The 15,435-nt window shown below is 40.0% G+C and overlaps 3 protein-coding genes across 5 annotated transcripts in view; 1 reads left to right on the top strand and 2 right to left on the bottom strand.

The window, feature by feature from the left end:
* Positions 1-1,078: 1,078 nt before the first annotated feature.
* isl2a (ISL LIM homeobox 2a) lies at positions 1,079-5,731 on the bottom strand. Of its 2 annotated transcripts, none has more exons than XM_063911020.1 (6): positions 5,453-5,731; positions 4,794-4,983; positions 4,028-4,287; positions 3,270-3,556; positions 2,238-2,405; positions 1,079-1,704 (listed from the first exon to the last, which is right to left on the bottom strand). In XM_063911020.1, the coding sequence occupies exons 1-6, from the start codon at positions 5,508-5,510 to the stop codon at positions 1,588-1,590; spliced, it is 1,080 nt and encodes a 359-aa protein (XP_063767090.1). In that variant the 5' UTR covers positions 5,511-5,731; the 3' UTR covers positions 1,079-1,587. The 2 variants fall into 2 exon arrangements, with proteins under 2 accessions (XP_063767090.1, XP_063767099.1); XM_063911029.1 differs by having other exon boundaries at positions 4,028-4,242.
* A 1,292-nt stretch (positions 5,732-7,023) lies between these two features.
* Positions 7,024-13,640, top strand: etfa (electron transfer flavoprotein subunit alpha). Of its 2 annotated transcripts, none has more exons than XM_063874113.1 (12): positions 7,024-7,162; positions 8,118-8,267; positions 8,501-8,582; positions 8,889-8,971; positions 9,242-9,341; positions 9,523-9,633; positions 9,900-10,001; positions 10,111-10,179; positions 10,266-10,348; positions 11,330-11,395; positions 11,786-11,866; positions 13,160-13,640. In XM_063874113.1, exons 1-12 carry the CDS (start codon positions 7,124-7,126, stop codon positions 13,193-13,195), a joined length of 1,002 nt encoding a protein of 333 aa, XP_063730183.1. In that variant the 5' UTR covers positions 7,024-7,123; the 3' UTR covers positions 13,196-13,640. The 2 variants fall into 2 exon arrangements, with proteins under 2 accessions (XP_063730183.1, XP_063730182.1); XM_063874112.1 differs by having other exon boundaries at positions 9,897-10,001.
* The window catches only part of tmem266 (transmembrane protein 266), a 25,168-nt gene continuing 23,370 nt past the window's right edge, over positions 13,638-15,435 (bottom strand). Inside the window, 1 exon segment of the mRNA XM_063874111.1 lies at positions 13,638-15,362. Coding sequence (XP_063730181.1) covers positions 14,725-15,362 — 638 coding nt within the window. The 3' untranslated portion in view covers positions 13,638-14,724.

The raw sequence follows: 15,435 nt of genomic DNA, 5'->3' as shown, positions 1-15,435 counted from the left end.
CAATGTGTCTACTAATTTTGAAATGTAAAGTCAAAATTATTATATTTGCTATAATGTACTTTTTGGGGGCAGTTAGTTAGGTTTTTTTAAATTCACATTCTCTTCTCAAATGCATTGTCGCTAATGTTTTAGAAGATATAGTATTGTCTCAAAGAAAGGATTGTGACTTTCAACGAGACTCCACTTCCTTTAACTGATAAAAGCCGATCCTACCAAACAAATTGTTGAGGTGTAGTGTGTCAGTCCCGGCTTGACCTGCATGCTCTTTTGTCCAGCGGCTATTTGCCGGTCAGGATTCCTACTGGAATGAAAATAAACTGAAGACACGCCAGGATGCGTCCGCGGACTGGGAGTCCCCTCTCGCGGCTGCGCGCTTTGTTTTGGGTCCATTCAGTGTATCCTGCAGGTGATGCCAGCAGCAGATAAGCGGCCGCCGCTGCCTCTCCTCTGTCTAGACTTGTAACCATAAGCCCCAGGTCGGTATGATACTGTGACATTTGTCTAAATAAGAAACATTTGATCGTTGTATCGCTATTGCAAGCACATGACATTATGCATATATTGATTTACATAAGCCCTTGTTGTTTTAACGCCAAGATATTCTATTTAATTTAAGGAAAATATCGTGAGGATGATTATTCATACCTCATTCTTTTGCGTGTAATTCAGTGACCTATGACAAATGGGCCAAAAGCTTAATATCTTGTCAGCCATCAGTCACTGATCCACTTGGCTCAGAAACTGAGCAGGCGTAAATATAAGCAGAGCTTCTTTGCTGCTACCTCAGGGTTTATGACCTGAAGCTGACAGGAGGACACCAAAAAATGTGGAAAACTGAACATTTGTAACGCTGAAATATAGTTTGAGTTTAGGTATTTATTTGTATGAGTTTTAGCCCTTGTAAAATGTTGAATTGTAGTACCAGAAGCTGGGGAGCTATTTCAACTCTAACCAACTCAAACAGTGTCAAGCATTTTAAGCAGTAGTTACCATTGACTTTAAAACTGATTCATGTTTGTCTACTTCAATTTAAAGAAATCTTCAGTTTTACGAAACAAATAGAATTTGCATGCAATCATCAGTTTAAACTGGTTTTATTGGTAAGCTCGGCTATATCTGTCTTCGTAATAAATAATAATAACTTATTTTCTGTTTCATTAATTTACAAGAGACGATACTGAAACTTACAAATCATGCACATTTACACAGTTTGTATTCCTGATAAACACAATGTAACCTTAGGACGTCCAATACGTGTTTGAATCCCGTAAAATATTCACCACGCTTTGGCCAGTTCAGGTATTGGCATTGTGGTAAAATGTCCCATAACTAGAAGCCCATGATGTCCATCAACAGCCGTGTGTCCTGCCGAAGTGTCCTTGAGCAACGCAATGCGCTTAAACGCCTAAATGTAAAGGGAGTCAGACCTCCAATCCTCCGGTCGTAACATGAAGGTATCCTCCAGCTTAATCCATCCTGGTCCTTTAATTCGTTTTTCTTTGATTGAATGTCACAGAGGTCTCTGCGCGTCCCCATGCAGAGGACGCGGGTGCGCGCTCGGCTGCTCCAGCTGACCTCGAAGCCTCTTCACGTGTCCACGGGACTCGGCACCATGCTGTTCGGTGTGTCCGGTAACTGAGACGAGAGAGAGGTCACATCACTGCCCGAGGAGTTGCCCAGAGAGCCCGACTCAGAGAATGACACCTGCCAGAGAAAGCAACGGAAGTCAGGTCAATTCAGAAACAATAAACTTTTTTTTTAAAATTATATAACAGATCATTTTCTTCTAACTCGTAACACTCAACAATCCACAAGTGATTTTGTTCATACTGATGTAGCCTGGCCTATATATTTTACATGCATTTGTTAGTTTTCTGTTTTCTATAAACACATACAAAAACAAATGTTTAGCATGGCTCATTTTGCAATATCATCATATCCAGTGAACCCATGGGGGGGCCTACAAGTTTGATATTCATTTTTATGGTTTGCACTTGAAATCAAAGGTGTCAATATTACTAAATGATATATGTTTCCAAGCATCACACCATCAGTGTTTCAAAACGTGTGTCTTAATTAAAGAAACAAGTTAAACTGAATTTTTTTAAATTAAGTAATACAATTCATTCTCTTCTATAGATTTTTCAGAGGGGGAGCTTAGCAGTGCCTTTGTATCATAGCCTGTTAAACAGCCTATCATTTTATTTCATCGGAATGTATTAAATGTAATCCTATACCAGCTGTTGGAAGGCGGGCTGGTCCAGGTCGCTCTGCAGGGCGAAGTCGCTGAGGGTTTTCCACGGTGGCTGGTAGGTCTGCACCTCCACAGGATTCCCCTGCACGCTGTTGTCGTGCCGGATCGGACTGCCTGCCACCAGAGGGGTGCCTGTCATGCCCTGCAGGTTCTGCAAGAAGAACGAAAAACATTTAGTTCGCCCCAAATATTAGCCAACGATGCAGTCTAGTGTAGAATCATTTCAAATATGTTCTGCTCTGAAGCCACTATTAAAAGTAGCATCATTTCTTGACGTTTTAATAATCGAATTATGAGAAAGAACAAACCAAAAATGCACAAAGGATTTAACTTCATTATTACACACATATGTAGAAATGCATTCTAAAATCATATCAGCCATTTGTATTTTCCAATTTCAAAATATTTTAATTTGCAATTAAATTGGCTTATATCTAATTCTGTAATTCATAATAAAATAGATGTTATGTGATCTACTAAAAAAATGCAATTTATTTTCAATTAAAAAAATAATTCAGTTTAGTATTTCAATGAACTATTGTTGTCTGATTAATGAAATTATAGGCTAAAACCTGTTTATTTAAAATGTTAATGTTTTATCAAATCAGTTTTTGTTTTACATTTTATTGTTAGAGCTTTGTCACAAATCATTTTATTTTTTATTCACAATAAACAGTCCAAGTTGTGTATATATACTAGGATTTTTTTAATATCAAATTAAATCAAATTGTTATGTACAAACGCACAGCCATTTAACATGGTTGCTTTCTTTAAATAATCGAGCAGAGGTGTGACAATAAGATTGCATATGAACATTATTCGGTCGCCTGATCTTTCACAAGACTTGTATTGAGTTTCCCTTGTTTTTCCCAAATGAATCACACGTTTATAGCTGGGCATTTTAACATTAGCCTATATGCCCTATAAGCAGGAATTGTCAAATATATTGGGTTGAGGAATGATTAACAAGCCTTATAATTAAAACATGAAAGAAGTTATCAACAAGATTACTCACGGTTTTCTCGCTGTGATGCTGTGATTGAAGCTGCTTCATCAGGATGGTCCTCTTCTTGTCTTTGCAGCGCTTGTTCTGAAACCAGACCCGGATCACCCTGGGGCTAAGGCCGGTCATCTCCACCAGCTGCTCCTTCATCAGAGCGTCCGGTCGCGGGTTGGCGTTGTAGCAGGTCCGCAGGGTGTGGAGCTGCTTCTCGTTCAGCACAGTCCTGATCCGGGTCGTCTTCTCAGACTGCTTGTGGACGTGGTTCCGGTGATGAGGAGGATGCCGGACTGAAACCGGTTCTGAGGAGAACATTTTTTTTTTATTGGAAACTTTTATAAAATAAATAATAAAAAATAGATAACCACGAAATTAAAGTAACTAATTCCCATTTGCAGTTATAGAAATATTAGCTTATGCAGAGCTATTTGAAGGTATACCGATACAACTTTGCAGATAAACTGTATAGGCCTTCCATAGACAACACTAAAGGAAATCTCTATTAAATAATATAAATCATTTTTATCATGTCAGAACTAAAATCCTAACCAGTGACATGAAACATTAATGCATATGACCACAAACATTTTTTATTTTACTTTGTTCAAATGTTGCCAAAAAATTAAAAAACGTTTTCAACCAAGTTAAGCAGTAGTGATCATCCTAATAATAAAACTAATAGTAATAATAATAATAATTATGCACGAGTTTAGGCCTGTCCAGTTGATTTTCATGTACTTTCTTCGATTCATAATAAACAGTGTGTTTCTTACCGGAGATATGCAGCGGTCTGCTGTGGATGCTCCCCGGGCTCAGCGGGCTGCCTGCAGAGGCCCGCTCCACCAGCAAGCCGTGATCCGCCCGACACAGCAGCTCATCGTCCCGCAGAGAGAACTCGTCCCCCGGCAGGAGGTGACGGCTGCATACTGAGCACCGAAAACACTCCATGTGATACACGTTGTCCCGAGCTCTCATCACCAGGTCGCTGCTGCAGAAGCCCATGTTACACTTTGCACATTTGATGCCAAATAACCTGAAAAGCACCAAGGAGACTGTGTTGGTCTCATAGCCCTAAAAGTTGTTGAATTAAAGGAATCTGATCTTGATCTCTGACCATTAACGCAAACTTAAACAGCTGTGAACTTGACAGAAAGAAATAATATAAATCTGAATGCCTGCAACATAAATTATTTCAGGTCCCATATATACACAATTTCATTAGCACTTATTTGCAGTATTATTAAAGATTTAAAGGTTCAACGGTTTTAATGTCATACACAGCTACAGTGAAGTTGTGCAATGAAAATATTGAGTCACACGTTCCTCCAACAATGCAACACAAATAGGCTATATATATATATGAAATAAAACAAATGTAAAAACAAAACAATACAAACAGTGCAAGCTCAGGTGTTTAGCATATAGTTTTAGTCAAGCATTAGGATAATAATATTGAGTCTCCTCTTAATTGCTTCCTTTAATCCACAACTTTGTCTTTTCTCTTTCTTAACATGAGTAGTAGCCTAAATGCTGCACTACCTTGCATAATCTCTTTTACAGTAAGTCTTTCCGTCCCGGACGAAGCATGTGCAGGTCTCGTCCAGGTACTGGCTGCATTCTGCACACTTGAGGCAGGCTGCATGCCACTCCAGGTCCGGGGAGACTCTCAGGATGTACTGGTCGTGTATCTGACTTCCACAGCCCACACACATTGCGATTCCCGACTTCTCTGTTAAAGGAGGGGAAGGCGTTAATGCAACACTGTGCGCATTCTTTTAATCCCCATGACATCCCTGGTAAACCCCCTTTACCCCTTCACTTTAGGAAAAAAAAATGTTGCGTGTGTCAAAACAAATATGTGGGTATTTCCAGGAATATTACAAAATTATTATTTAAAAAAAGCCACAGGAGCTAAAAATATCTTCAGTAACATAAGGCATATGTCACTTAAATCGCACGAACAGATAATATAAGTTTCTATAATAATTGGTTTAGGAAAATTAAAGTGATATTTCGTTAAGACAGTCAGTTGATCACGCCTTATGTTCAGGTATTATCCTGCAAATGCCAAAATTAATCGAGCAATTAATCATCAAAGTCAAGACCCTACACGCCGGATGTGTCTTAAAAAGGATACTAAAAACTCACAACACAACCCCAGAATGGCAGTAAAAACAGTAAAAGAACGATTAACTTACTTTTTGAATGATCCCCCATATCATCCAAGAAAGAAGTATTGAGCAGTATATCCACCATACAGGAAAATTAGCCCAGTGCAAGCCGACAGATGGAGGAGAAGAGCGGCAGAGGAGACCGTCCCGTCCCAGGCTGGATGAGAAACTTGTATTCCTCCACCGAGAGGTGGGGAGAAAACAAAGATCATCGACCAGTGACGTCTGCAGACCTGGACCGCTGTTGGTCCGGGGAGAGGGTGCCATGCAAATCTCCTCCTGGACCCCTGCTCTTTTTCGTGTTGACGCTTGGACTGGTTGGGAGACTTTTCTTTTTTTGTTGTTACCTTTTTGTCCACCAGCCTTCCCGACCCATCTCTGTTTCCTTAAGTGAGAGCAATTTTGCAGGGTGTTTGCTCACAGCATCGTCGTATGGACTTACTGAAGATGCTATTGTTATTTTCTTTGGTATCACATTCTTTATAATAATATTTATTAATGGGCTCTTATCCGTGTTGTTTATGGTTCCGTGCAGTATCCTATTTTTTGTATTATTGTTTTGTTTCTTTTTCTTATTTTTTTTTTCTTCAAAATTGTCTTAAAAAAAATCCATCATGAATTGATTAACTCCCAAATACGCTGAAGAAAGTGTTTCACTGGTTAGGATTTAGTTTATGACATAAATGATAAAAATTGTAATATCATTTTATAGCTATTGTTATTATTCTTATTATGGGGGGGGGGGGGGGGTTCATAATGTACAAACAATCTTATTGATCTTTTGTTTTTGTTCTGTTTAATTGGCTTTAATTGATAACCAATAACGTCACCCTACTAGAGAGAGCCCTCTACTGGATGAAACTGAGATCTTGGGTCCACAGACCCGATCAATAAACAGCACTATGGGTATATGCATTATCCATAAATTAGTAAACCTTATAAATAGCGCTCATGCAGGTTTTTGTGGATTTGTCAGTTTCCTCTGCATTTATCTGTCTTTCTCTCTCGGTTTGCCTATGTTTTAAACCACAATTCTATCCAACAAACCACAAAAACCTTTCATTTAGGTATTGTAAATAATTATTTTGTAATAATTATTGAATAAACTGTTTTAAGCCTAATAGTAGGCCTTATTTTTATAATATAAAATGTTACTATATTCTAAGATTTAAAAATTGAAATCGTGATTTGATTAAATAGCATACAGTATTCTTTGGGACTTTACTGTGTATTAATGTTTAGGTAATGATTGATAATTGATTAAAAAAACGGTTTTTGCTACACGTTAAAACAAAGAAAGCTGAAAATGTACTATTATATACATTTTTGGTAGTTTGGGTATTAATTATAGTGATTATAAAAAAAATGTTTTAAGACAAATGGTGTAGATGTAAAATAAGAACTTTAATTAATAGGAATATGAGCACTGGGGCAATTTTTGGAGCCTTAAAATAAATGTTCATGATTGTTTGGAAGCAATTAATCGTGAATGCTTGCATGTGTTAATATGACAGGGTAAATGTTTATTATAAAAAGCTTCAAGCAACTGTTTATTTCAAAAGTTTAGCAATGTTTTTATTTTTTTGCCTGACCGGAAGTTATATTTCTTATTCTCGCGAGAACTCGTTGCAGACGTCAGATCAACTTTGACACAGTTTGTTCCTGCAGCAGCACTGAGGAGCAACTGAAAGATCCAAGATGAACAGAGCTTTCAACAGAACAAGTATAAAACAGCTGGTAAGAGTATGACAGTTATACATGAATAATATACACATATATTGTATTGATCTGTTAACTTTAAGCAGACAAAGAGGTTGAAACATGCCACTCTGCTTACTTGTTATTTTGCAGCCACTGCTAGCCTGCTAGCTAATTTACACGCTATGCAAAACCTATTTGTCTGCCAAACGGTGGTCTTAATTTATATACGTGTGACGGCGTTGTTTGACTTATTCTGAGAACAACATTGCAGAAACTTTGTAATATCTTAATTATATAAACGACCTTTCTGTGTTTGAGCTAGCGCTAGCTGGTGTTAGCATAGCTACCCTAGCAGTTATGAAACCTGTCGATAAACAGCAGTTACGAAAGCATGAAACTCATTGACGCAGTAGGTGTAGTTGATACCGGCGAATTGCAATATCACACGAGACTTATATTAGTATTGAATAGGCTTATAGAGAATCTTGTTTGTGTAACTTTGAATGTTTTTTCTTTTTGTGTAACTTTCTTTGAATGACCTTCATAAACGGAGTGTTCAGTCCTGTCCAGATGTGGCTGGTATTATCCTGTTTTACTTTGACAGTCTGCAGCTGTAGAGTGGCACTGTGCAATGTTTGTCTACTAACCTTACCTGTGTGTACACGTCACTATCAGTGGCCTCCAAAAGATAGACAAACACGGTTAAATAAAAATTAATATACAATTGATTACAGAGCTGGTCGATAATACAATACTAACAAAGCAATACCATAACTTTACCGATGGAACAAACATATTTTATTCATATTAAGAACAACATATTTTCATAGGTAAACGCTTATTCAGTGTTCAACTGTAGTCTAGTCCATTATATTTATAAAAACGTTGCAAGTGTGTGCAGTATGTGTCTTAAATAAGGCAGCACCATTACTTTGGTTAAACGGACGGTTGAGTACATGAAATGCTGAGTTGTTTGTTTTTTCTCCAACAGACTGGTATCCTCCAAAGGTTTCAAAGCACCTTGGTGGTTGCAGAGCACAACAATGACACACTGACCCCGATTACACTAAATGCCATCACTGCTGCCAGTAAGCTGGGTGGAGAGGTAACCTGTCTGGTTGCTGGAACAAACTGTGCCCAGGTAGGCAAAGCTTTGTTTATTGACTGGCTTAAAGGATCACCAAACCTTTTATGTTTGTGAAAAAGTTTGGACGTTCACCAAAGTGCAATTATTCAGTGACGCAAAAAGCATTCTGATAAATAAAGACACATCATAGTTCAGAATTTAGAAAGTGCATTTTGAACATGCTTTAGAGACAAGAAGATAATATAGAACCAGGAAACCTTGATAAATCAGATGTTCTGTTTTTTCAGGTTGTAGAGCAATTAAGCAAAGTACCAGGTGTGAACAAGGTTCTGGTTGCCCAACATGACTCGTACAAAGGTTCCCTGCCAGGTATGTAACACACAAGAAACATGATGCCTACTGTTAATTCAACTTTCACCCACAGAGCTAAATATATTACACAGGTTGTTGTTTTAAGCAACAAGCTGCTTCATACATGCTTACGTATTCACAGCTGGATTATGTAGTGCTTGGCTTGCTCAAGGGCATCTTGGCAATGGTAACCGAGGGAGAGGAGATCGTTTTCATTAGACCCGTGCTCGTATGTTAAAGCTGGACTGTACTGGCACCGCTGCACTCATAGGTACCTGATACCTGATTCAGTCTCAGCTTTCTGATTTTCTTTTCCTTCCTCAGAGGAGTTAACCCCACTTATCCTGCAAACACAGAAGCAATTCAATTTCACCCACATCTGTGCTGGAGCATCTGCCTTTGGAAAGGTATGTCAAGCACAAGAATGGCACCTGCATAAATGAGTTATTTTAGTTTCAAACTCATTTCCTTTTGTTATTGCCTAGACAAGATGAGTTTTCTATTCTACCAAGGGAAGAAAGCCTCTGCTTTAAATATCGTAATTTTCAAAATATCCTCTAATCCCAAAGAACTCTCAGTTCTCAGTGTATTAACTGTAGTCCATCTATCTTCCCTTAAGTCTACAACCAGGTTGATCAGTGTGTACTTCCCTGCTTACTCACCCTTTTGTTCTGCAGAACCTGCTCCCCAGAGTGGCTGCCAAGTTGGATGTTGCTCCAATTTCAGATATCATTGAGATCAAGTCTCCAGACACCTTTGTCAGAACCATTTATGCTGGTAAGCGGTTTTATCAGGTTAAAGAACCAACTAAGATTTTGTTTAACCTCATGAATTCTTGGCATGCGACACGTTACCTGGATTTAGTTCAGCCTTGATACAAACAGGCACTAGAGCTTTCATTGATTACTTTTTGGTGCTTTTCAAATATTGCATGTTAATACTGTTTTGATTTGTACAGGAAATGCTCTCAGCACTGTGAAATGCAATGAGGCGATCAAGATCTTCACCGTCAGAGGAACATCCTTTGAGGCAGCTGCAACAGAGGGAGGAAGTGCTACATCAGAAGATGGTACAACAGCTTACAGATTCACTCACAGAGCTCTGAGACATTCATGTAAAAAATGATTGTTATGAATGTTAAGATATTGCTGGAGTTTTTTTCTATGCGAGGTATTTGATGAACTTATTTTGATTTTAATTCTTAAATGATAAAAAATATACAGGATACCACAAAGAAACAACTACAAATGTTTTTTTTTTTCTCATTAAGATATATATATATTTTAATTCAATGCCCTCATCTCAATTTCTGATAAATGTATCTTTTGACAGCAGTTACTGGTGCTTCTTCGGCTGGAGTCTCCGAGTGGCTGGAACAGTGTCTGACAAAGAGCGACCGTCCAGATTTGACCAGCGCCAAAGTTGTGGTGTCAGGAGGTGGGGAATCTGAAAATGATGGCAAAAGCAATGTCTCCATTTGTTTGCAAAGCGTCTTTCTGTTTTGGCAATACAAAGTAGACTAATGGGGTGGGGTTTTTTTTCCCAGGACGGGGCTTGAAGAGTGGAGATAACTTCAAGCTGCTGTATGACCTTGCTGACAAGATGAATGCTGCAGGTAAACGGGGGGGTTTCATTCTCTGTTATTAATTACCATGGTTATCAATAATTTAATGTTTTGATTGTGTAATATTCCTATCCCAGTTGGTGCATCCAGAGCAGCGGTGGATGCTGGGTATGTCCCCAATGACATGCAGGTTGGACAGACGGGCAAGATTGTAGCGCCGGTGAGTTATTTGTTTTCTGAAGTGCTTATCTGACTTTATTCCTCTTGTTCGGCATGCCAAGGAAAATAATCCAAAGAACATTTTTAAAGCAAAATATGACGTCACCTTCAAAATCCTGTTAAATGCAGGAAACACTTAAACTCAGGTCAGGGAGGACAAATGTGTCCTGCTTTAGACAAATGTGTCTTTACACAGAACGCTTGCAATTCAGTATGAACAGGGTTTCTGCTCTGCCCTTTTTAAAAGGTTAACTTCCCATTATGCAATTCAGCCGGGTTACCCTAGCTCTGATTATCCACACATTAGGCCCTGGAAAATGTATTTGATGGCACATTTAGAGCCCTAACTGATTTAGCTGCTCCATTACAGCAGAGTGCACAGGATGCCTGGTCAGAGACTCAGGCCGGGCGAGACTGCACAAATTAGATTTTCAAATGTTATGACAAGCCGGTTGAATTTGGCTAAGTTGAATGAATATCCTTTATTACCTTGTTTAATTTCTCATCGTACCGATATCAAAAAAGTGATGTAAATTTAAGGATTCCCATTTCTTTTAATTTGTGCATATATGATCGTCTCTTCTCTTCAGATTAAAGTACAATTTATTAATAAACTGATGATGTTAGAGTGTAAATCTTCAGATTCTTTATGCCGTTTCTGTAGTCATAAGACACTATTGTGTTCAAACACTGATGCTCCGCTCTTCTGAGGTTTCAGCTGCAACATTAAATAAGCACTGAAATATTAATATGGCAGAGATGGTTTTCCCAGTGAGTTTAGGGGAGATATGGGGACGGCTGACCCTTTGCACACCCGGCCTAGCACTGACCCTCCGATAGATTACACGGCGTGGTCATTAAACCGTCATTCAGCCCTGCTGGACCGTAGTTCTGAGATGAACCTTTTCCAGACGCCAGAGATCACACTGCATGTCTACGGGCGAGTAAAACTTATTTGGTTGTCTTCTGTTTGTGTCCACAGGAGCTGTACATCGCTGTTGGTATCTCTGGAGCTATTCAGCACCTGGCTGGAATGAAAGATAGCAAGGTAAAGTCACTGGAGACACGTGAAAGGGTTTTCCCAACCTCTGATTTTCCACTTTAATGTAGATTTTATGAAAACGTATGATGTCAAACAGCCTCAATTCTTTGAGTTTGAATTTGTAAAAGCAGAATTTGACTTCCTACAAAGGAATTGGTATGGCATGGGGCAATTAAAAGTAAATGTCACAGAAAAATGAGTGCACAGCATCGAACATAACTCTGGTTGCCATACCCTTTAATATGATGTCAAATGTTGGGCTGTTTTGATAAAACATCACATTTCTGTGACTTTAATATATTTTTATTGATTAAGCAATATTTGTTCTTGTGCCTTCAGTTTGGATCATAATGTTGTTTGTGTATGAGTGTTAAACATGTTTATTTTTTTATTCAGACTATTGTTGCCATCAACAAGGACCCAGAGGCTCCCATTTTCCAGGTGGCTGACCTTGGTTTGGTCGCTGATCTTTTCAAGGTAAATGAGATTGATACTGCTGCAGTAATGTCACTAGGATCTAACATTAGGAAGCAACAGTCGGTCAAACAGCCTTACAAACCTTCTGCCACGACTGACTGTGTTTTGATTGCCAAGAGTGACAGAGGGGATAACATTTGCCTTCCCACTGATACATTTTGCAGGATGCCTTATTCTACCCCCAAACTGCTTTTGATTGATCAGGGGAGAGGGGGTTTGTTTCTGAGTCTGCTTTAAGGTGTTAACAAATCAGCCCCTCGGAAGATATAAAAAGTGATAAATAGTTACTCAGAAGATGCCTTTAGTGTTGTATTCAGCTTCTACCTGCCAGACATTTCACACTCTCAGTTGCTTTCTTGTGTCCAGCTGGTATTTGAGGATAGTAAGCCAGGAGTGTTGTTAACACTAACTGGAGTCTAGTGCTGCTTGTGAAAGTCTAGCAGGTTATATTTTCATGTGTGTCTTGTTGTTCATGTTTTATTTAGCCCCTCAGCATTGCATGAGCAGCACAGGTGTCCTGACAAACTCTGTAGAAGTGATTAGTAGTAATAGCTAGTGGCAGCAGAGTTGTGACCTACTGGGTGAGATCAGCTTACATGTGATCACTCCTCAGCTGATTAAAATGGATGGGCTCTCTACTTTTCCCCCTAAACGGACAATTGATACTTCGGACAACTCAGACAGTGACTGATGATTCAGATCTGAAGCTGCCCCACTCACAAGGACAGCCATTTGAATAATTTTGTACTTGTATTATTTACCGTGAAAGGCTTTTTGAATTTGTCTTTCTTTAAACCACTGACTGGCATAATCAGCATGTTCATTTATGGGCCAGATGCCTCCACTGCAAAGGCTTGCACTGCAACCTTAAAAATACTGCGAAGAACGTTTGCATTCCGCTTGATAAATCTCAGATGAAACTCAGTGTGGTCATTTAAACCAAAAGCACAAACTTGGTTTGTTTAATAAACTCGTAAAATCTTATTTCACTGAATACGCTAGAGAGCATTTATCCACACATGTGAAGCCTGCCATTATTTCAAGGGGTCTCAGCAGTTGTTAATTCAGAACAGAGGTTCATAACAACGCCTACAAGATGTCCACAGTGTAATCAAGTTTAGTTTACATCCGATTAATTTAAAAGTACACAAGAACATATCCTGTTATTAGATTTTTCAGCCCTGTAGCGAGATCCAGCAGTAAAAACGCTTCCCATGTTTGATCCTGCCATAATTTCAGGGTAAAATGTTGGTTAAAATATTACGTTTTATCTCTGCACTGTTTTCTTTTCAGGCTGTCCCTGAGATGACTAACGCTCTGGACAAGTGAGGAGGAACGGGTCGGACTTCCATCACACAGCTGGGACCTGCAGTAACAGGACAACAGAGAGCGAGCACAGGCGCCCATAGCGACTGCCTTAATAAATAGCTGACGTTGTGAGTGTTTGCGTGCAGAAACAAGTTTCACCATCTTCTCTCTGACTGGTAATAGAAGAACATTGTAGAAATAGAAATAAATGCCAGTTTTTAAAGATACGACACATATGTTAAATATCAACAAATAAGCTTGTACTAACCTGGGGGCGGTGTCTGATGCCATTGGTAGCACACATGTTGTAATTTGTATTTAATTTTCTGGTACAGCAAAGGACATCTTTTGGAACGCTTGCCTCTCTGATGAAGTTGACTAAGATGTAGCTCTTCATGCTAGCCTAGAGGATGTGTACTCACCGAGATGCTCTTGGAAAATAATGTATTAAATTCACATCTAATAACTTTTTGCCATGTTTTCTCTTTATTGGATTCATTTTGCAATGCCCTTTCCCAATGATCAAGATAGAAAAGGCATGTTGACAGTACAGTAAACAGGGTTGGTTTTTAATATTTAAGAGGCAAATCTTGAAGGTTCATGCTAGAATTTTCTTTTGGCTCAATTTCTTGTTGGCTGTGACAAACCCATTCTAAAATATGTATACATCTTCCAAACGTTAGAATCATGAGAAGCTCATATTTGACCTAAATGATATGAAACCTATCATTTGCAGGTAGCTTTTTTAATGAATTTGGTGCTTGTGGGACATGCTGTAGTTTGAAAAATCTCAGTAAACACTGACACAGCTGCATCTGGTCAGGCTCCAGTCATGGCATCTGGATAAGAACTCTGAGAATTATCCACCAGTCAAAATCTGCCACACTCCCAGAATTTAGATACAAACGTTGACATTGCTAATATAGAAAGACAAAGATTAGAAATAAGCTGACACTTATCCAATGTACCCTGCTGCAGTCCCATGAAAGAGGGCTGTTCTTTGTGAGTTTGGAGACACTAGACTGACTATCAAAACAGCTGATACACCTGCACATAAATCCATGCCTCGTAGCTTACAGGAAGTGTTTCACAGTCTGTGGCTCTGCAATACATGAGCTCATGTTCAACATCTCCAATTCCTGCTAAGTGTATCTGAAAAACTAAACCCTCAGCACCATCTTCCCATGGTTTGACTTCCTGCAAATCAAACTACATCTTAACACGTCAGAAGCCAGGTTTATTTTTTCTGTGTGGACCAGTTGTCTGAAAATGTCGGGCTCGGGCCCTGCTGCTGGTTTCTTTTGGTAAAATATTTCATAAAACTCCAAACGTGTTTCTGTGAGTCAATTCCTGATAATTGGTGCCTGATAACGATTCACCTCCTCCAGTGTTTTCATGTTTTTGTGCTGCTCTGGCATCATCCTCAGTCCCAACAGTACAAAGAGGATGACAGACATACTGTTTATGTGCCAGTGACTCCCAGCAACACTGGAGTTTAGTTGAGCGCTTTAAAAACGAGTCCTGTGAAGCTTCACAGATCAGGTGTAGTTTTATGTCTCTGACAGATGGTTGACCGGGGCGTCTACCTTCTCCATCATCCTGTACTTCTCCTCCAGAAGATGCTCGTTGCCCTGCAGATGGATGAGAGGCTTGGAGTGCAGCCCCACTCTGCTCTCCTGGTTCCTCTTGTTGTAGATGTTGAGCCGGTGCTCCAGCTCGGGGCTGGTTTTGGTGGAGCCTGCGGGGCTGGGTGGTTTAAGGTTGACGGGGTCCAGGCCCTTCTGGGCAAGGCAGGAGTTCTCGGACAGAGAGGAAAGAAGGTCCTGCATCACAGCGCTAGGGGTCCCTCGTGGCTGAGTTCCCAGTGCCAGAGGGCTGCTGTAGGGTGGAGGGTAGCAGCGTTGGTCGCTGTAATCTGTGGAGGTGGAGGCCTCCCTCACCGTGGAGCTGCAGTCCGTGGTGGAGCCCAGCGTGTGGCTGCTGATGCTGTGCTGCCGGGCGCTGAAGCTGCTGCGGGACACTGTGGTGGTGGAGGCTTCGCTCACCGAGCTGCCAGTGCGCTGCAGGCGGCTGGACGGCACCGCGTCCACACTCACCAGCGAGGAGGGAAGCTGGCTGTGGTTGTTCGGCAGGTGCACATCTATGGCTGCTGTGGTGATGACACGTGCAGGGTCTGGGATCCCCATATCTGCAGAAATAGCACATCATTCAAAGAGCAGTGAGATACTGTGGTAGATAGGATGTAAGAAAAGCATTAAGCA

Source organism: Eleginops maclovinus, chromosome 2 (genome assembly GCF_036324505.1).
Source record: "Eleginops maclovinus isolate JMC-PN-2008 ecotype Puerto Natales chromosome 2, JC_Emac_rtc_rv5, whole genome shotgun sequence".
Lineage (NCBI taxonomy): Eukaryota > Metazoa > Chordata > Actinopteri > Perciformes > Eleginopidae > Eleginops > Eleginops maclovinus.
Note: the sequence above shows the minus strand (reverse complement) of the source record. Positions and strands in the feature narration are given on the sequence as shown.

What these genes read in the sequence shown, in the direction of transcription:
- isl2a (XM_063911020.1), bottom strand. Translation starts at nt 5,510, where the DNA reads ATGGTGGATATACTGCTCAATACTTCTTTCTTGGATGATATGGGGGAT. An exon ending in AGCATCACAGCGAGAAAACC is followed by an intron (nt 2,406 to 3,269) that starts GTGAGTAATCTT and finishes TTCTTCTTGCAG; the next exon opens with AACCTGCAGGGCATGACAGG. An exon ending in AGCCCGCCTTCCAACAGCTG is followed by an intron (nt 1,705 to 2,237) that starts GTATAGGATTAC and finishes TTTCTCTGGCAG; the next exon opens with GTGTCATTCTCTGAGTCGGG.
- etfa (XM_063874112.1), top strand. Translation starts at nt 7,124, where the DNA reads ATGAACAGAGCTTTCAACAGAACAAGTATAAAACAGCTG. An exon ending in AAGTGCTACATCAGAAGATG is followed by an intron (nt 9,634 to 9,896) that starts GTACAACAGCTT and finishes ATCTTTTGACAG; the next exon opens with CAGTTACTGGTGCTTCTTCG. An exon ending in CAAAGTTGTGGTGTCAGGAG is followed by an intron (nt 10,002 to 10,110) that starts GTGGGGAATCTG and finishes TTTTTTTCCCAG; the next exon opens with GACGGGGCTTGAAGAGTGGA.